Source organism: Lemur catta, chromosome 4 (assembly GCF_020740605.2).
Source record: "Lemur catta isolate mLemCat1 chromosome 4, mLemCat1.pri, whole genome shotgun sequence".
NCBI classification, from domain to species: domain Eukaryota; kingdom Metazoa; phylum Chordata; class Mammalia; order Primates; family Lemuridae; genus Lemur; species Lemur catta.
Genome location: NC_059131.1, coordinates 4,821,011 through 4,841,804, shown reverse-complemented (window position 1 = coordinate 4,841,804; position 20,794 = coordinate 4,821,011). Strand labels below are relative to the sequence as shown.

Here is a 20,794-nt window from a genome sequence, read left to right as displayed (position 1 = left end):
GGAAAATAAGTTGAAGGTGCCATGTGGAAAAATTGCTTTCATCTGGTCTGTGACTGTTTTCTGTTAAGCAGAGGCACTGCAGCCTGAGCAAAAGTTGAGAATGTACGATGCCTGAAATTTATTAAGCTTCAGGCCAATGTTCATACATTTGAAATGATGTCAGAGCCCAGAAGACAGAATCACTTAATCTCCTGCAGGAGACTGAGAAAAGTCAGCGCCCTGTGGAAGATCACTGGCAACATTTTCCTCTCGGAGCAGCCGTGGGGCAGTTGGGGTCCAGCTGCTCTTCCAGAACCAGGGCAGTGGCAAGGAGGCTGGACATGGTCCCCACAGGTACCCTGGTACAGGCTCCAGCTGGGGCCAGGCTTTCATATTCAAAGAAGGGACCCCTGCAAGTGAATGGCCACTGTGCGGAGAGAGAATGTGAAGGGCTTCACTCTGGGGTGGTGGCCTGGGGGAGTGGCCACCAAAGCCAGCATGGGATGTGCAAGGAAGACCCAATTGGATAAGTTTTGCTAAGGCAACCTTCAGATAATTCTGACATTTTTGCAGCCCATTGCAAATTCTTAATGAGGAGATTGCTTTGTCAGGCATGTTTTTCTCTTTAAAAAGTTTGTGATGAGGAAATATTGATGATAAAGCATTAATCATCCTTTAAATAATGGCTAACATCCATTGAACATGCCCCTGTGCCAGGCACTGGGCTGCATCCTTTCCATGCATCATTCCTCGAAGTCCCCAGGGTGACCAGCTCAGGCAGGTGCTCTGATTAGCCTCATTATATAGATGGAACCAAACCTTGGAGAGATTAACTAACTTGTCCAAGGGTATTTAGCTAGTAGGTGACAGAGGCTCAATTCAAACCATAGGTTTCTTAACCATACAGCTATTTTGGAGGCTTGGGACAAGCACAGGAGCCTCTTAGGGTTCCATCCTATGCAGCAGGACATAGCTATAGATGGTGAAAGAGAGAATTCCGTCATCGTGCCCAAAGAACCAGAAGCAGATTCCTTAAGAAGAATGTACATAAACACACCCACCAAAACCCAAAACAAACTGGTGAACCAGAAGCTTCTAGCAGAAGTGCTTCCTGTCAGCCATGCAGGGCTCAGTGAATTGGTTTGGGTGGATGTTTGAGCTGGTATCATGTGACCAGACTAAGTTCATAGTCATCCACTTGGTCTCTGTTTCTTGGAATTTCATTTTTTATTCAATGCTACATTTGTCTTATAACATTACCATCTAATAATGTCAGAAAGAGATGGTTCATTTTCAGCAGTTACCTATTATATAGCCTCATGGCAAAATAGTGAATACCGTGCTGGAATTCGCAGGAAGATGGCATAGCTCAGAGTTTAAGAATACAAGCTCCTAGGACAACTGCCTGGTCAAAAGCCAATTGTGCTACGTATCACTGTGTGACTTGGGGCTAGTTACTTAAACAATCTGTACCTTCCTTTCCCCTTCTGTGAAAGTGACAGTAAAGATGGTACCTTCTCATGTTGATTAACTTTATGTGCCAACTTGGCTAGGGCATAATACAAAGATATTTGGTTAAACACCAGGCCTGATGTTGCCATAGGGGTATTTTTTGAAGGAGAGTAACACTGAAATCTGTAGACTTGGAGTAAAGTAGATTACCCTCCACGGTGTGGGTGGGCCTCATCTAATCAGTTGAAGGGCTTAAAAGAAAAGGACCAAGGGCCGCTGAGGAAGGAGGAATTCTGCCTCCAGACTGTTTTTAGACTCAAGCTGCAACATGAACCCTTCCCTGGGTCTCCAGCCTGTGGTCTTACCCTGCAGAGTTTGGACTTGCAGCCCTCGCAGTTGCATGAGCCCATTCCTTATCAGTCTCTCTCTCTCATATACACACACATGCACCCCTATTATATACAAATCTATTACACATAACCTATTACACATTAACACATATATATCACACACACACATATGTGTATATGTGTCTCTCAAACCTGTTGGCTGTTTCTGGAGAGGCCTGACCACCGCGTTTCCTTACTGAGCCACTTTGAGGATTAAATGAGTTACTGCACGTGAAGCCCATAGAGCAGTGCTCAACACGCTAGCAAATTATAATAAATTCACCACTTGCAGTCTGCTTGGCCTCTGCACGATGTAAGACGTTGGGTGGCACCGTCCTTGCCCTCAGGCAGAGGACAGTCCCACGGGAGGACGCGCTGGCCATTGTAACACACAGAAGAAAGAGACAGAGACAAGACAGAGCCTTAACAGTGGGCTGAGATTGCCCCGGCTTCCCGAACATTCTGCCAGACACCCTGAGGTAGGGCTCAAGGTCAGTGCCTTCATCGAGGTCCTTCTAGTGTCACAAGAAGGGGTGAGTTTAAGGTGACGTCAGCTTCCCAGACGTGAGACTGGCTTGTGCACAGGCAGTTGTTTCTTATTCCACAGTGGGGTTGTAAAAGGCCCTGACAGATCTGTAACCCTTGGCCTGGGTACCGGCAAAGGGCAAGTGTTTTCCTAGCGGGTACACATGCCCACCTACACTAAAGGTCGGGTTCAGGTCGATTAGAAAGGCAGCCCTTGTCCCTGGGGAACTCAGAGTGTGGGGAAGGAAGCCTCCCCTTGAAAAACAACTGTGGTCCATGGCATTGCTGAAAACGACATCAGAGCCCAGGCGGTGGGAGCACAGAGGAGGGAGCATAGTGCTGACGGGAGCCAGGGAAGGGGGTGGAGATTCTGGGCACAATGACCTGCGGGTCAAGGGGTCAATCGTAGTTACCAGGAGAAGCAGAGGAAAAACACCTCCCAGAGTACTGGTCTTGCTTAACCCAGAGGAAGCAGCATGAAGTTTGGAGCAAAGGTCCCTGTGTGCTGGGAGTGGGGAGGGGAAGTAGCATTAGCTGGGAGGAGCGAGACCCGTCCAGCCTCAGCAAAGCCCGATCCTAAACAAGCCCACGATGCAGCCGTGCACGGCTCCACTGATCACGAGACAGCAGCGGCATAACTGCTGAAGAACCACTTTTTCTCTGGCCCGTGTCTTTTCCTGCATTGCAAGATAATTTTAAGATGCCATTCAGAGAAGGAACCCCAGTTCCAAAAGCACTGCCATGCCCTCTCTTAGAACTCCTCTACCACTGAGTGTGGCACCTGGCTCAAAATAAATTTGTAATACTTCTTTCTAGAAATGAATCAAACCGTAAACCTTTGCTTTTCAGCTCACCTTTTCCAGTCACTATTTAGTGATCATTGGCAGAAACATAATCAACAATTTCACATCTGAAAGGTCCCTGGGATGCAGGCTGTTCACCCATCTCATTATAGAAATGAGGATCGTGAGGCTTTGAGATGTTAAGTAATTTGCCTAAAATTACGAAGTAACTTAGCTCATCAGGTAGAGACCACCCAGATCTTTATAGTGTAAGAAAAGAGTGAAAATGCAAACCCTCTGGGATTGCACGTGCCTTCAGATGTGGTTATTCATTATTGTGGCTGGTCTGTGTTGCTTCGCGGGCGGTGCTGGTCTGGCTTCACCGTGGATGAGTTGGCCTCGGCCCGTCCCTTGGTGATGGGCTGTGCTGCTCCCAGCACTTGACCCGAAAAGATCAACGGTTGGAGGGCAGCTGGATCCGTGCAAAACGACCTCTCAGGCACTGGGTGGACATTTTCCAGAACAGTGCTGGGGTATAAGGGATGTTAGAAGATGAATAAGACGTGGTTCTTGCCTCCGTGAGACTCAAAGTAGTTTGGCAAAGTAGCATAAACTGAAGAAAAAGGATGAGTAAAGGAAGAGTGAAATAACCACACAAGGCAGTTGTCATAATGGCCCAGTCTCTTGCCCTCACGACGGAGGGTCAGCGTCTCTGTCACCTCAGCCAGATTCCGGCTTTGCTTGCTGTCTGCTCAGAGCAGAACTATTTGGTAGCTTTGCAATAATTTACTATTACGAGGAAATGAGTTGAGGCTTCCACCCTGAAAATCAAGGATGAGGAAACGCAGGGAAGAGGCAAGAAGCCCTGTTTACAAGCCAATGAAGTTGGAAATGGAGGAGAGAATGAATGTTATTAGGCCACACTCCAGAATTCTTCAGGGCAGACTGCGTTTTCTGCAGAGAGAAAAGAAAAGCAAGAAGATGCCAGTTTGCAATCTTATTTCTCAGGCCAAGAGAGTCTGTTTGTGGGCCATGCATGATTTCCTGGGTGGAGGAAACATCAGGAACAAATCGATTTTGGATGGGAAATCCCTTGGGAGGTTGACGGGTGAAGGCAGCGGCACCTTTCACTGAATCTCTTAGAAGTAGTGAACGCGGAGCTTCCTGGTGGTCTGGGTGGAAGTACGTTGCCAAGGCCGCTCCGAGAGAGCCCAGCCCACTCACAGAAGGACGTACGACCGCAAATTCCTGCACAGGTGTGAAAGGACATCTGTAACCATGCCTGGCTAGAGTGATCTTAGCAGGACCACATGGTTTGTTATAACGAAGTTTCCATAAGAAACTTAGCAGAAGTAGATGCAGAGCCAATCCAGAGTATCAAAAATATGATTTTTAAGCATATCCCCCCAAATTAAGCCCTTTTAGTCAAGGGACTCTTTGTAATCATCCATAATACTTTGCCCAGGCTCGAGCACATAGTAGATGCAACTCAATATTAATACCTGTGGAAGAATGGAAAATGCACAACAGTGGTAAAAAAGATGCTTAGAAACACATCAATTTAATGTCTTTATGTATCAACATGCACAGATAATTAAGAAATGGATTAAATTTATAGACTTAGGAGATAATCATTTAATAATATTTCTTCACAGATTTATTGGAATTAGACTTTTCAGGTTAGATATGGTATTGAATTTGCCCTCACAGCAGAGTAGATACTTCCGTGCTCATTTTATGGAATCTGATACTCACAGACATTAAGGGGCAGCCATGGTGAGTCCTGCAAAAACCTGCTGGGTAAACAAATGAGAGACTCAGCCTGCATGACTCAGTCAGTACGTGATGAGATGGACAAAACTCGGTGTTTGCAATTCCTATTCTGTGTCCGGATTTAAGACAACTCCTGAGTTAAGACTGAAAGGAATGTGTTTCTGATGACTCCAGTATAACCTGCTTCTCTGGGCTTTGGTTATAGAGTCACCAGTTGAAAGTTATCACAAAATCTATACATATTTAAACAAATTCCTCCTTCTATAGACCACGTCTCCACAAGTTCACATAACTGTTACCCATCCCAGTGTGGGAGTTTCTGGAAAGTAGGACAAAGGCACCCACTCCTGCTTCTGTGCTCCCGTCTCACTTTGGACTCACCTCTCTCAACATATGGGATTAGGAGGTGCCTTTCGCTCCCTGCCCGGCTCATCATATTGTATCTTCTCAAGGATGGGGCTGGTGCCATGAGCCACCTTCTACGTCCTCTCCCCGCCCAGTGTGCTTTGTGTGTACTAGGAGCTCAAAACTCACTTACTGTTGAATAAGTGTGACCATTCATTCAGCTGTCTTCATCTGCCACATACAAAACAGATTCTAATTAAATATCTTTCGACGATGGTAATAACAATAATATTACCAGCAAATCTTGGGTTATTGCTACTCTTTCCAACAAGATTGCATGAGAGAAACTTTCCTTTGGAAACTGCAAAGAAGGGCTTTACCTGTGTCCAAATATATATTTCAGATCCAAGTACGACTCGATCACTCAGTAAAGGACAGTGACGAGCTACATATGGATGGAAGGAGTGAGGTTGTTAATTCTCATCCCAGTTGGCTGGGGTTCCAGATTTGATGCAGCATTCTCTTTTGTTCACTCTTTCAGACCAGGTACCTCTACCAGGGTAAATCACACTTTGTGAGTTGATGTTTACTGAGTCATATGTCATAAGCAGAATATCATGAATGTATGTGAAGTTGGTTATGTGAGCTCTTGTCTAACACAAGAGAAAAGGGGCAAGATAGAAAAAATAAAGCCTGGTTCCTAGTGATTAGAAGGCATAGACTGTAGGTGAAACAGTGGAGATTTTCTCACGTTAAAGATTCCTCCAAAGAAAAGAGTGTGAATAAGAACTAGAAACCAAGTCAACACAAAGGCAGATGCATTTCCTATGGTGTTGGGGGAACAAGACAGATAAGGGGGTAGATTCGAAGGCTAGGCAGATATCTGGGCTTTGCAAGTAAAGTTTCAGAGACAAAAAGCAGCATCAAACACATGAGATGGAATTTGCTTCAAAAATAGACATCAATTTATTTAGTAACTCAAACGTTGAGCTAGGTTGTCATTATATGAAAAAACTGAGTGATGGTCACAAAAAAAAGTGTGTTAAATCCCAGGAAGTTCAACTTTTGGAAACAATTTTAGAACTGGATTAAAAAATAATTTCAATAACTGCCTGGCCAGCTCTTTATTCCTCCTTTTTTGGGGGGGAAAAAAAAATCTGAGTTTCTTCTGAGTCAATCGAGTTTGAACGTTTGTGCTAGGCTCTGTGAATTGCTAACATTCCGTCTTGGCATGTCTTATAAACATATAAAAGACTATTGTTATACAGAAGTAGGTTTTTGATAACGCTTCGACTCCTCTACCTCTGGCATCCACCTAAAGCCATCCTCTGTTGGAAAGCCACTTGTGAATATCGTGGCTTTGTAGGAGAACAAAGAGATCATCTTCCTCATAGAGCATCGTCCTACACTGGCAGAGAGCTGTGCTCGATGACCTAATCGGCCTTTTCTATCTCCAATTTCTGCAATTCTATGAGAATCATCGCCCGCTATAAGAAACAGATGTGGGCTGGGTAGACAATGGCTGTGAGATCCATCTTCCTCCACCAGCCCCTTTCAGAGGCGTAGGTTGCCACCTCTCTCCTCCCCCCACTCTGTGGCAGCTGATGAGATATTTATAGTCCTCTTCTTCAGCTTTCCAATTATAATTATCAATATCTCCACTGATAAAAAAAAAAGAGGCATCATCAGAGTTGTGCACAGTATGTGATAAGCCAAGTTTGAGTTGAAAATGAGAATAGTTTCTTCCAATTATGGACAAAGGAGAGGTGCATTTGGTGGTGAGGCTGCCATCTGAGCTGTGTTCACGTGGCTGCAAGAGAAATCTTTCACCCCCCTGAAAGCACCTGCGTGGACAAACAGCAAGGTGGACATGCTCTTAGGAGCAGCTATTGCCTGAACAGACAATGCCGTCTGTACTGTACAGAGTTAGAGAGTTGCTTTAAATATAATAAATAAAAGTGAAATCTTACACAAGGCAGCACAGCTTAGTAATTGCTGTTTTGGAGCTCACGTCTCTGCAGTTATTGAGCTCAGCATTTCATCTCCAGCTGCAGCACAATTTTTGCCAAATATAGATAAATGAAGTTAAAGTTATTGGCAACCACTAGTTCTGTGTCCCTGTTTTGAGTTTATAGATTTTTTCGTAGGAATGGCATTACTTTATTTCTGCAGCAGACAATTGTTCTTCTGAAGTGAGAACTTTTTCCACGCTACAGTCTGTAGGGCACTTTGACTTGAGCCAGAGTTTTTATGAGAGGGATGTATGGACAGCAGGAGGGAGATTTCTGTTCTAGCTGTGGATCAGTTGAAATGTGGAGGTGAGGGGAAGACAGATTCTCAACCCAAGCAACATATTTTAGGGGTTTCCAAACCTTAGTGGAATTTTAATAAATTATCCGCCAGTGCCGCTTTCATCCTAGACGCCCCCTCCATGGTGACTACCCCTCACAGATCTACAGCTCCCGCATCCTCACCTGAGGAAACAAGGTTCACCTGTCGTCTGCAAACAGTGTTTGGTTCTAGCCTTTTATTCCTGGTGAACTTTGAGTCTATAAAATTTCCTGTTAGAGTGACTATATGAGAATTATCCAGTTTGGGACTAAAAGTGATCTTCAGAGCTGGGGTTTAACTTTCCGTAGCACACAACTCACTGCTAAGGTTGATGGTCCCCAACTTCTTTTTGATCCTCTCTGGGTGAACAGAAAGTTTAGTCTTTCAAGAGGCAGATGATGACAGCTGTTCTCATTGTCGAAGATAAATATGAATGAGGCACTTTTTTGTTGATATTAGTGGACACTGTCGTGCCTCCCTGGGTATTGTCCCTGTCCTACGCACACTGAGCCTCTCCATTACCTTGTTGTGGCTTTGTTTTTACTTTATTTTTTATTTTTAACTATTACGGGTCCATAATAGCTGTATATCTTTATAGGGTACATGTTTTATAGGGTACATGGTTTGATACAGGCATACAATGTGAATTAGTCAAATCAGGGTAATTGGGGTATCCAGGACCTCCGGCATTCATCGTTTTTTTGTGTTAGGAACATTCCAGTTCTACTCTTTTAGCTATTTTAAAGTCTACCCTAACTTATGGTTGATTATAGTTCATTTTTAGATGCCTCATCTTCTTGGTGGCTTTGTGGCTTTGGTAAAAAATACTCTCTAGAACCTCACGTAGTTGTAAAACAGGATGAGAAGACGACACATTTTGGAAGGAGATCACTGCATGAGCCAAAGTCATTCCGCTGATGCACACGCCACGGTCTGAATGTCTTGGCCACTAATTAACCGGGAACTGCTACTTGCTGAGATTCCTGACCTCACTTATACTCTCTCCAAGGGTATTCTCACATTTCTTTGCTGGGTGACCCCCTTGTGTGTGATATTAGAACGAAGTCGTAAGTTATGCTCTTTTTCCTCTCTTCCTCCCCTCCCTCCCTCCTTCGGATCTTTCTCACGCTCTCACTTTCTTTTCCCACCGGTGATTTAAGCCCAGTTAAAAGATAAACACAATTCAGCCATGAAAAAAAAATAACTTAAATATGCTAAAATGCATTTTTTTCCCAATTCATATAATTTTGGTGATCGCCTTGCTTGGAAATCCCTTCAGGAAATGCCTTTCCCGTCTCCTGTCTTTACCAAATCTGAAGACTTAGGAGGACCCCCTTTTCCTAAGCCCTGGGCGCAGACGGACTTGGGAGCAGCCTCCTCTGCAGCCTGTAATTGGGGCTCGGCCGCAACACTCCTCCTGCTGCAGTACATGCACGTTGCTGTACAGAGCTCCCCTCACCCCAAACTGGGTAAAGATCACTTTTAATTTATTTTCACATTCTAAGTCCTCCATGCTCGAGATAGATGCATAGAAGGTCCTCAGTACACATTTATGGAATGAATGGACGTGATGACAACAGAAAGGACTTTGGAAAATAGCACTAAAATAAAGGGAGGGGCTTTGGACAAAGTCTAAAAGAAAGCGAGGATGCTTTAGCAACTGACTGTGGGCTCGGAAGACATTTGCTGGCTGCGCACTGCGGGTCCGGGCTGGCTGGAGAAGCCTCGGGCAGCTTGGCCGCTGCCGGGACTGAGCCAGGCCCTGCTCTGCGCCTGGAGGTGTGCGGTTCTGGGCAGGCAGCTGAAAGGCACATGCTGTTTCTGAGCATTCTGAAGCGCTCAGCTGTCGGCTCAGAGCTGTAAAGTGCATTTGCAAGCCTTTGCTGGCCGGCCTGTTGGATCCGTGCCCCCCGCCAAAGACCTGCGAGCTCCTCCTTTGCCTCCAGATGCACCAGAGTGGCTCCTGCCCTTCCTTCTTTTAAGAAAAAGAGGTGGGCTCAGGGGCTGGGGGGTCTCCATGGCTTCTTTGAGACTTAGTTGGTGACAGTTATTCTTTTTGTCTTCTTGTAACAGAACAAGGAGTGGGCTCCCACCCCCTCCAAAATGATTTAATTAGAACATGAAGAAGACCCGCCCTGGAGAAGAGAAGCTGTAGGGATTCTGTTCTCATAGTTCTTCACGAGGCACCGCTTGTCCAGGGTCTTGTCAGACAGCAGGGCAGGCGAGTGAGCATCCTTTCTCCAGAATCACATCGTACGAATCTGAGGGTGCCCGAATGAGTGGCCCCAAAGAAGCGTAGAGTTGGTCTGGCGAGACTCAGTGCCAGCCGTAGACAGGCAAAGGGCCAAGGAGCACTCAGGAGTGGCCAGGCCACTGGCTGTGACCCTTAGGCCACGTTAGGGTTGTCTCTGAGTCTTGGGATTCCTCGCAAAAGCCGTGTTTTTCTAGGACCATTTAGGTCCACAGCTACCAATCGCTTCTTCCTTTCCCTCCCTCCCTTCCTCTTTTTCTTTATTCTGCAAAAAATTGAGGTAAAATTCACATAGCAAAAATTAGTCATTAACCGTTTGAAAGTGTGCAATTCGGTGGCACCCAGTACATTTCCAACATCATGCAGCCACCACCTCTATCTAGTTCCAAGACATTGTCATCACCCCGAAAGGAAACCTGTACCCAGTAGTGGTCACTCTCCTCTTCCCCTCTCCCCGGACCATGTCAGCCAGCATCACACTGCTGTCGGCCTTTGTATCTTAACATTGTAAGTATTGGAAACAATTCCCTTCAGTCCTTTTATGTTATTTTCTTTGCAAAATGTATTAAACACATTTTGTGCCAATCACTGTTCTGAGCACTTAACGTACACGAGCTGTTCAATCCCAGAGCAACGCTGTGAGAGAGCTGCTGTTTCATTCCTGCTTTGCAGATGAGGAGATGGGCAGAGGAGGGAGCGGTGTGCTCGCAGTCCCCAGGCACGGAGGGCAGAGCTGGGACTCACGCTCACCCAGCCCTGCTGGAGTAGACGTTCTGAGACACCTGCCCGTCCCCTCCACCAGGTTTCAGAAAGACCCTGAGCTTCCTTCTGCCTGTTGCTCCCGGCTTCCTTCCCTCCCTCTGCCGCCCTCGGCCTGGGGGACTAACTGCCACATGGATGCCTTCCTCTTTTGTATCCCACATGGGCCTTTCTCATTTTTCTCCTTCTTCTGGTTTTGTTCTGTAGCTTCGTGGGGCACTGGGCAAGAGACGAAAGATCCAATATTAACATCTGTGCTGTAATTTTCCGTGACTGTGTCCGGGTGACAGAAAGCATGACTACTCTTTTCTGGATCAAAACGTCTTTCAGGCTTGATCCTGACCTCTTTGGACAAACATAGCTTAGGTAAGAGTCTAAACTCTTCTTTTGGAAATTGAGCAAAACTGGAAATTTTGTCAGTGAGAAACAACCAAAGTTCATGGCCAAATAGCAATGTGTTTGCTTAACCTTGGGGAAAACTTTTTTTTTTTTTTTTTAAGTTACAAAATTTTATGTAATTGTAACTCTTCCCCCTAACTAAAGAGGCAACAGAAAACATGAGGGCTGAAAATGAGAAAACATTGTGTGTGTGTGAGTGTGTGTGTTGTCAAAAGACAAAATTACAACAAATTCAGTTTAAAGATCTGAACTGGCTTTTATTTGCCATTCTAGAATTGGGCAACACCTCATTCTGTTATATAAGATGGAACGAGTGTTCTGTCGGGCTGGGCAGAGGCAATTGGCTTCACGGACAGGGAAGGGCTGGGGAAAGCAGAAGTGAAAAATAAAAACCAGATCTATCATTTCAGAGTGACTGTCCTCATAGGGTTAAAACAGAGGGGACTGTCTTATGCCGGCTAACACTGGCCTGTTTGGGGATTTGGCTAGTGCTGCTCTCTCCTGACGTCTTGGAAGATCAGACGACAGCTTGGCTTTGGCCCAGTGGTCTGGGCTTCAGCTCTGGTGACTCCAGCTCTGTGTGACCGGCTGGGCCTAATGCAAGAGCTCAGTCCCAATCAGGGTCCTATACGTTTTATTTAACAGTGCACACAAATAAATACAGTTAACGTATTTTATTTTTACCATAAATACATATGCACGCATTTACGATGCACAGAATCATTAGAAATCACCTTGGTTGTGGCTGGGGTTTGGATTTCGTTCTGTGTTTGCTTTTGAAGTGAGCGGGGAGCACTCAGGCAGCGTCTCATTGCCTGTGGGCATCGGCGCTGCCGTGGCCCCGTCTTACAGAGGAGGAAACTGAGGCACACGTGCACAGTCAGCGGGGTCAGCGAGGGGTCTGGTGTAATCGCTGGTGCTGGGGATGTAGGGGTTCGTGTTTGCTCTTCCCTGTACCCTTCTGCTACCTTTTGTTTAGATGAGTGAAACTCGAGGAAGCGGGCCGTCTCCTGCAGGAGTCTCTGAGCGCCCCTAGGCTCTCCTCTGCCCCGGGTGTCACCCCTCCAGCGCTGGCTTCTGTGCCCGTGGGGGACAGATGCGAGGCGACGGGGTCTCGGAGTGACCCAGGGCTTCAGATAACCCTGTGACACCACAGGCTTCTGCCTGCTGTTGGCTTTTCCCTTGCAGAGAAAACTAAACACAAAACCGTATTTTATGATTTGCGGTTTTTCTTTTCTCTTTGCACTGAGAAGTGCAGAAGTAGAATCCTTAGCTGAAGCATGCATTCTTTTAGTAAAATAATTATATGTGGCCTGAAAATAACAGTTCCCGAGTTTAAATACTTTGTGCAAGTGTATGGCTTGGTCTCTTTAGCTATTAAGAATCACATGATCTCATAAATCCTTGTTGTCACGTCTGTATGCCATCTGCAGTCCTGCTGGTAGGTTTCTTACCAAGTCAGGGCTCATAGAGGGGAAGTGAACTTGGAGAAATGGAGGGGAGAAAGAACGCCCGGTGAGAGAGCTCAGGAACCCAGGTGCCCTTCACCTGTTACCACTAGAAGAGAAATGTAGCCCCCAGTCAAATGCAAAGCACTTGTCCTAGCGTCAGGTACCTCACAGGCATTTCAACAAATACCCAAACAGCCTTAACTGTCCCCTCTGCTAACGGGAGGGTCTGATGCAGGTAAGACCAACATGACAAATAGATTTAGCTTGGTGTGACAAGTTCGATCACTCGATAGTGGGTGTCTGAAGAGTTTGATGGCCAGGATCTTAAGGTTGAGGCCTCTCCCGGGGGGCAAGTTTGCAGGAGTAGATCAGGATGTCAGCCGTGGGTAAGCAGGGGCTGAGAGGCGGCATGCATGTCGCTTATTGGACTAGTGATTAGGATGGTAAAAATATGAATTATTTACTAAGTCCTACGAAAAGTGCGCTGTCAACATTTTACAAATGTTAACCCATCGATTTTTCTAACTACCCCGTGACATACGTATTACCAGGTTCATTTGCCAGATGAGGTAATTGAGAATGAAGAAGCTCAAGCCGAGGTTACTCAGCAGCAAGTGGAGGAGCCCAGATTTGACCTCATGTCTGCCTCGTTTCAAAATCTTGGTCTTTCTCCCACTTCCTGCTGGCTGCAATCTGAAGTCAGCCATCATGTCTCCTGAGCAGGCGAGTGCACATTTCCCCTGGCGTGTTATGGTGGGGCATGGGATTTCTGGGTCTGCAGGAACCCGTCTGCATTTGGACACAGAGGAAAGTCACCAGCAGAAATATGGATTGAGGACCAGTCGCTAGAGGAACTGGGCATTCTGCCTTTCCTCTGGCGATATTCGACATGGACCGTCCCCTTTAAAGTGACAGGCAAAAATATCCAGCTAATCGAAGCAAGGAGAGCACCTTACTTTTAGCCAGCACATCCAAATGTTTAGGCCTGTTTTTTTTTGGTTTGTTAGTTTTAATAAATCCTGAATTATCTGGGCAGTTGTCTCATGATTCATTGCTTTGCTTTCCACGTCTAAACACGGGCTAGCGGTGGAAGAAAAGTTATGGAATCCCTCCACCCTCGCTCTTTCCTCCCATTCCTATGGACTGAAAAGAGAGGGCTGGTTCCAGCCCCGGACGGTAACTGCACTGTCCGACGCTGTGCTAAATGTGGCTGGTGGTGCTTCCAGCTTTGTCCGTGAATAATCAACAGAGTCACATCTGGATTCATGTACTTACCTAAAGTAGACGAACCTACATTATCTTGGATCTGCCTGATGCATTTCTATCTTGTGCTGTACGTTTTCCCTAAATATCTCACTCCACCATCTCACGCCTCCACATTTCTCTTTTCTCCAAAGACTTAACAACAAAAATATGTGCTTCTTTCCCCACAACCTTCTCCACCCCAGCAAGGAGTTTAAGGATGTAAGAAATAGACCTCCTTTCCTTTAATGCGCTCCAGTGAACATTTTTGAGTAAGTGTGACACGTAACATATCAGAATATTTTAAAACAGCAATACCTTCAGAGACTGCATGTTTTAACTTCTTTTTGTGAAGCCCGAGAAAGCTGGGTCTCCACGCCAAATAAGGAGCATGTGCTGGGGCGCACACGCGCACACCCTGCCTCCCTTCCACTCCACCCCGCCCTCCCATTTTTTTTTTTATTAGAAAACACTTGAAACTTATCATGTGCAGCAGATGGGAGTAGAAAATGCAACTTGAAGACAGTTATATAAATATATCCTTGATGTCTGTTTTGCTTTTCAATTTGCAGCGGGAGTACAAAGGTAGACCGGCGCGCCAGCCCGGGCCGCCCGAGTCTCTGGTATCCGTTCCAGATGTTGGCCAGACTGCGCGGAGCCGGCTCGTGGCACGGGGCTGGGCGCCTCCTCCTCCAGGTGGGATTCCTCACGCGGATTCTCCGCCCGCTCCCAGCCTTGCCGGACGCTCTGAACTCCACCGGCTTCCCCTCCCTCGTTTACCTTCCCTAGTTCCTCACTCGGGGCGGTGGGTGGGGGTGCCTGGAGACAAGGCCCCTCACGTGTTCCCGCTTACCACCTCGACTCTTCAAAAATAAGAACCTTAAACCGAAGTAAATAAAACGAAAAAAAAAAAAAAAAAAAAAAAAAAAACAACAAACAGGAAAAAAGAGCCCCGGTGTTGTTGCTAATTCTCTTTGCCAGCCAGTGCGGCATCTGCAGAGTCCCTGAGTTTCCCTGAGAGGCTGGAGGTCCCGTCGGACCCCCTGTGCCTGCCAGAGTCCTCCTGGTGGCTCTCTGTTTGCACGTGCTTGTAAAGGATTTTACAGCGAGATATGTTAACTTCCTGATTAAACATTGCTGAGCACAGAAGTGTATCATAAATCTTGCAGGCGCCAACTTCATTTATCTGAATGTTGGTTCCTGTCTGGCATGGGTAAACAAATGCCAGGGCATTTACAACCACGCAGGGGACCTCAGAACAGTGCTGTTGATGGTCCGCACCCTGCGTCCCCACCCCCGTCGCTGAGACAGAGCCTGTCTCAGGCCTTGTCCCTCTGGTTCACTCGAGGGCTGGCAGGCTGGTACTTGAAGAACAGGCACAGGGAAGCTGGGGCGGAAGGTGACCGGACAAAACCGAGAGTCGCTGATGGCCCCGAGGGCGGTTCAGGGCACCGACAGCGTTAGGGACAGATCGACGCTCCAGATGGCACAGTTCTTGCTGTACAATGTTTTGCAATTGGAAAATTTTTGAGGGCACAAAAATTCCAGGGAAATTACTAGGAATGACAGACTTGTTGGAGGTCAGGGAGCCCGTTTTCTCCCTGGGACCTTTCGAAGCAGGACATGAACTGTACTTGGCGCTGTGAGCATGCCTGGTATATTCCGCTGCGTTAATGGCAGAAAACAAACACTGCGGAGGTTTTCTTGCTCTTCCTTCTGTTTCCTCATGACAGAAAGAACACGTCTTCATTGGACACATCTTTAATGTCCTCTGTGTGTGTGTGTGTGTGTGTGTGTGTGTGCGCGTGTGTGTGTGTTCATGTGTGTCTGAAGGGGGTGTGAAAATTCGCCAGGCTGTGGGTGCGACAAGAGGGAGAACAGAGGCTGAAGTAGGCGTTTGCCTTGTTGCTTCCGAGTTCAAATTCTCAACTCTGTGTGTTCATTATGGCAAAGTGAATGCGGCCCTGTGCGGTGTTGCTAGGATGTCATTCCTTCTGCCTGCAACTAGCTGTGTGTGCTTGGATATACTACTTAGTCAATGAAGCTTGATTTGTTTTTTATCTGTAAATGAGGAAAATAGGGTACCTCGAGGTTTATCTAAAATATTTTTTTTTATGAAAGGGTCTGGTAGAATGCTAGAGGATCAAACGATCTTAATACATTTTAGAGATGCAGAATTCAGCAGAAGGCGGACCTAAGATGTCTTTGAGGGGAAAATCCAAAGTATTCTGTTATAAACCAGTTTTATCTGTTACTAGATTTATTTTCAACAGCCTACTTTGAAGGCTGAGAGTGCGAGGCAAGGGTGAAGGCAAGCGCTTTACACACTGTGGGGAAGAGAGTGATGAGAAGGCCACAGCTCACCCTTGGGGGGTTCTTCTTGGCAGAATGAGCTTCGTTCTGTGGCTGCACTGCTGGGCTGGGGAGGAGGCCCCTGGGAGTGGGGAGGGCGTGGAGGGCCCTACTGGGTTTCGGTGCCCTGGTTGGATTCTCATGGACAGATTAAATCCACGGTGGAGCCTGGGCAGGAATGCAGGGCCCGTGCACACGCGCGAGCCATTCCTGCCTCTTCCACAGTCTCCTCTGAGGCTCACGCCAGCAGCCGCCATTCTCCAGGCTGGTGCCCCCAACCTTCTACATCTTCGGCTGTTTTCTCTGCCCCAAGTCTGTCTGTCTTCCTCTGTTCTCCAACTGGTCAAATCTTATTTTCCCCAAGATTCTAGCTCAGATGGCCCCCGTGAGGTCCTCCCCGCTCCTTGGCTGGAATCCACCGCCCCACCCTGTGCTTCCCCAGCCACGCACATGCCTTTGTTCCATGTTGTTTTTCGTTGTGCTCTTTCAGTGCAGCTGTCTCAGAAGCCGAGGCAGGCGGGGCGGGGCCCACTCTGTTCTGCATCCTTGGCACCTTCCCACCTCCCCGCTCCATCCCCAGGCCTCAGGGGCCCCTCCCAGCAACACAGCAAGGGAGGTGGTGGTACCACTTTTGGGGGAAAGAACTGAGGTTTAAAGAGATTTATTAACATGTTCAAGATCACACAAATGGTGTTGTGATGGAAACAAGATTTGGACACAGGTGTTTTTGATTCTGTAGCCCTTGACTGGACACGGCTCTATGGGAAAAACCCACAGCAAGGACTGGCGGGGCAGCTGGTCTGCGGCCAGCGATGACGCTTTGTGCAGGTGGCCCCAGCGTGGGCTCTCTGCCCTGTGCACCAGGGTTGCTGCACAGCTGCTTAGAGTCAGCCCTGTCTGTGGCCAGTCAGCCTGACCAGACCGTGTGGTCGGCGGGCAGCTGGATAGCCAGGGTTGCAATAAGGGCGTCACCGCGTCACATGACAGGCTCAACCATGCTCCACGCACAGGAAGTGATCACAACTGGGTGTGATAGGGCTTCTCTAACGATGCGCATTGTCATTTAGCATTTGCCTGGGATTGCCGAGGAAATGCTTTTATGAGGATGAACCATTTCCAGAGACTTCCAAAAGGGGAGGAGTGAAAGATTCTCAAGAGCACTGCGGACGTGGTGCCAGTAGGAGCTCACCGGACTGCAGACCACTCCAGCAACGGCTTGTCGGGGGAAATACGCTAAAGCCAGTCGGCAAATGACTGCAGCCTGGGGCCAAATGTAGCCCTGGGCCTGTTCTTGTACAAACCGAAGCAAACAAAAGAAAAACAGGAGACAAGGACCCCACGCAGCCTGCAAAGCCCAGAATGTTTCCCGTCTGGCTCTTTACAGAAAGGTGTGCCGACCTCTCTTCCAGAGTGTTGTTTCTTGTTTTCCAAAGCACCGTCCACAGACAGGGGTACTGAGACAGAACGGAGTTCATGGCCAGAGTTTGGGAAATGCCGGGTGACAAAGTTAAACAGAGAACTGGACCGCAGGGCCCTGAAGAGCCTTTAAACCCCCAGATTTAGTTGACCTGGGAACTTTCTCCACGGGTCACCCTGGGGACAAGTGTCCCAGGAGCAGTCCTGTGGGAAATGTTGATACAGATGTTTTGATACAAAGCCATCCCCACCAGTCGAATTCTACAGGAGAAAAGCGCAGGTGGAAGTCACAGCTTACAGATGGCCGACTTTAAAAGACTCTGGTTCTGGAAGGTCGGACATAGGAGGCAACCTGAGATGTCCCAACCGATTTTTATTTCCTGTGGGACAGTTCATGTTTTAAGGTTGCATGACAGTGGCAACACTGAAATGGGAAAATTGTATTATACTGGGCAAGTGTCTCAAAAGTGTTCTCAATAGCAGCGTCTGCCTTCTAGAAGGCGGGCCACCAGTCCTCTGCCCTCCCTCTCAGTCCCTTGGGTTCACCCTGGGACATATGATGTTTGTGCAGAAGAAATTCTGCACAGACTAGAGCATAAGTCAAGCCAAGCTGAACTGTTTGTTGAGCTCCAAGGCCTCCAACAAGCCTCAGTTAATTATTTCATGAGGAGTCCTTGAAAGACCAGATCTTGCCAAGGTAGACAAAGTCCGGCCACAGTTAAACCAGAATCATAGCTGGTCTCAACTTCCCTTTCTGCTGCTAATTCAGACATTTTCTGGTACCTATCATGTGCTAGGCACCGTGCTGACTGTTGGGGAACACACATAGAAGTGGAGAAGTTTCTTTCCCTCTAGAAACTCATAGTTGATTCACAGGATTTATTAGTCACAACTGTGTGCTGGGCAGAAAAACGTGGTGGATCCTATCCTGGCCTTTATGGAGATCACAGTTAAGCAGAGAACTCGGGCACCGAGTGGGTAACTGGAAGTGCGGATGGTGAAGTCCTGGGGCCACAGCACCCCGCAAAACACACAGACCCTGACCTCTTGGAGGTCACAACTCTGTGTAGGAGGCAGACATGTCAGTTAAAAGTGACAGTGTGGGGTGGCATTTGTAAGAGAGATGCTGAAGGCTGCTGTGAGCTCGCCGGAGCCAGAGGTGCAGGCTTTGCACATGGGGTGGGGGAGTGTCAGCTGGAGAGGACCCTGGTCACAGGACAGAGGAGAGGGAGGGGCGTTCCTGGCAGAGGCAGTCTGGGGTTCCCAAGCAGGGGAATGGGAAGGGACATGGCACCCTAAACGGAAGCAGTCCAGAGTGGGCCCCGCTCGAGGACCGTGAGGCTGGGAAGGGGCCCTGGAGGCCACACCGTGGGGTCTGGTCTTTGTGCTGTAGGTGTGGGGAGGCATTTTAAAGACTTAAAGCACAGGAACCGTGACCAGCCATGATGAAGTCCAATTGACTATATGGGCTTCCTGCTCATTTGTCAGCTGGGTTGGGATCTCCCGCGCAGCTACCTCATGGTGGGATAGTGTCCCACCAACGGGCTGGGGTGAGTTACTGGCACGGAAGTCCAGGCATTGTGCAATGCCACAGTGCACCCTTTGAGAAGACAACGGCGTCTGGAGCTCTGGGATCCCTGGGCTCTGTGCCTGAAGCCTCTGTGCCTGTCCCTTGGGCTATGTGACCAAAAAGGAACATTTCAAAATTCAAGTTTACAGTCTTATATAACAGCAGCAGCATGATCGTCAAGTCAGCTGCTCCCTCAAAGATTAAGAATGTGCCCTTGTCAAATGACACAGGTAAGAACTCATCGATGAGATTATAATTTGGTTATTACAAAACATGCTGGGTCAGCAGGGTCCTTGGCCCAAAGCTTTACTCCTTCTACAAGGAGACCCTCAGTGGGTTCTACTGATGTGACTCGGGCCCTTTGCTCAAAGTGCCATGTTACACAAATTCATCTTTTTGAAGAGTGAACATCTACATGTTTTACTTAAGTGTCCACAAGGCCATTCGGTTGGGTGGGGCCTGCTGTGGTGGCCCCTGGCGCAGCGTTGATGTCCGGGAAAGAGTGTCGCGTTGTCATGATTTCAAAAATCCAGGGGAACTTGGAAATAATTTAGTCTGCCCCTTTAGCTAATGAATGAGGAAATTGGGCCCATCTGATTGAAGGGACGGGGTCTAGCTCAACGGCAGTGTCCCTTCTCCTTTCCTGCCTGGCTCCCTGGGTTCCCCATCCCAGGAGGACAGGAATTCCCACCCTTCCGCACCACAGGATGCGACGTGGAGAAGCACGTGAGGATATCGATACATTCGCAAGTTAGGGGTTTCAGACAAGCCATTTACTTCTTAACACGTACCGTGTGTTAAGTACTTACTATTCTGTTAAGTACTTAGTACTCAAAAGAAAAGGGGTGGGATTAATTTCTATTGGGTGGATGGAGCGTGTGTGCTTGTGTACATATGTGTGCACATGTGCATGCATGTGTGTACATGTATATGCATATATGTCTATGTGCCTGTGTAGGTATGCATGTGCATGTGTGTATGTATGTACATATGTGTGCATGTTACGTGTATGCATGTGTGCACATGTACAAGCATGCATGTCTATGTGAATCTGTGAGTCTGTGTAGGTAAGTATGCACACGTGTGTATGTGTGTATATGTGTGTGTCTGTGTGTATATGTGTGTGTTGCTTTGTCACATGACTTATTTCATAGAATTCTCCCTAAAACCACCTGAGTTTAGGTACTCTTATTGCTAACCTACTAATGAATGAATTGATAAGCTTTAGCCAGATGGCATCACCTGGCCAAGGTTATAAAGAAAGTGGTCAGTGGCAGCGTTTGAGTCTAGGGTATTCCGACCGCAGAGTTCTGGCCTTTCCATCATGGGCTGCTGGCTCCCAAGTAGAAGCGGTTTTGCTTTGAAGGTCCCTCGGCAGAGAACTGTTCCCGACAGTAGCCAGAATTTACTGAGCACTCCCTGCACGTGAGCCGCTGGCGGCAGGTAAAGGCTTACCTCATCCATTCACAGTCTACCTGTGAGGAGGTCCAGGTGTGAAACGACTCGGGGGATGAAGAACACACCGAGGAGGTACGTGAGCTGCCCCACGCAGGACGTAACCCGCCATCTGCAGAGCCCGTGTTCTCGCCTCTCCCAGCAGTGGTCTCTGCATAGCCCTGCACTCAAGCCTTCGTTCTAAAAAGAGAGATGAGCATCTGGTTTTTTTTTTAATTTTATTTTTCAAAATAATTTTTATTTCAAAATATTAGGGGGTACAAGTGTTCTTGTTACATGGATGAATTGTATCATGCTGAAGTCTGGGCTTCCAGTGTGCCCGT

At 47.5% G+C, this 20,794-nt stretch overlaps 1 protein-coding gene across 4 annotated transcripts in view; it reads left to right on the top strand.

The window, feature by feature from the left end:
• Nucleotides 1–14,573, top strand: part of LOC123636575 (P30 adhesin-like) — a 108,194-nt gene extending 93,621 nt beyond the window's left edge. For 2 of the 4 annotated variants that reach the window (XM_045548989.1, XM_045548988.1), the window contains one exon: nucleotides 14,251–14,573. In XM_045548989.1, coding sequence (XP_045404945.1) covers nucleotides 14,251–14,467 — 217 coding nt within the window. In that variant the 3' untranslated portion in view covers nucleotides 14,468–14,573. Of the gene's footprint in view, nucleotides 1–10,793; nucleotides 10,953–12,987; nucleotides 13,464–14,250 lie in introns of those variants that run through there. The other 2 variants (XR_006734613.1, XM_045548990.1) reach the window with 2 other exon arrangements.
• Nucleotides 14,574–20,794: the final 6,221 nt, after the last annotated feature.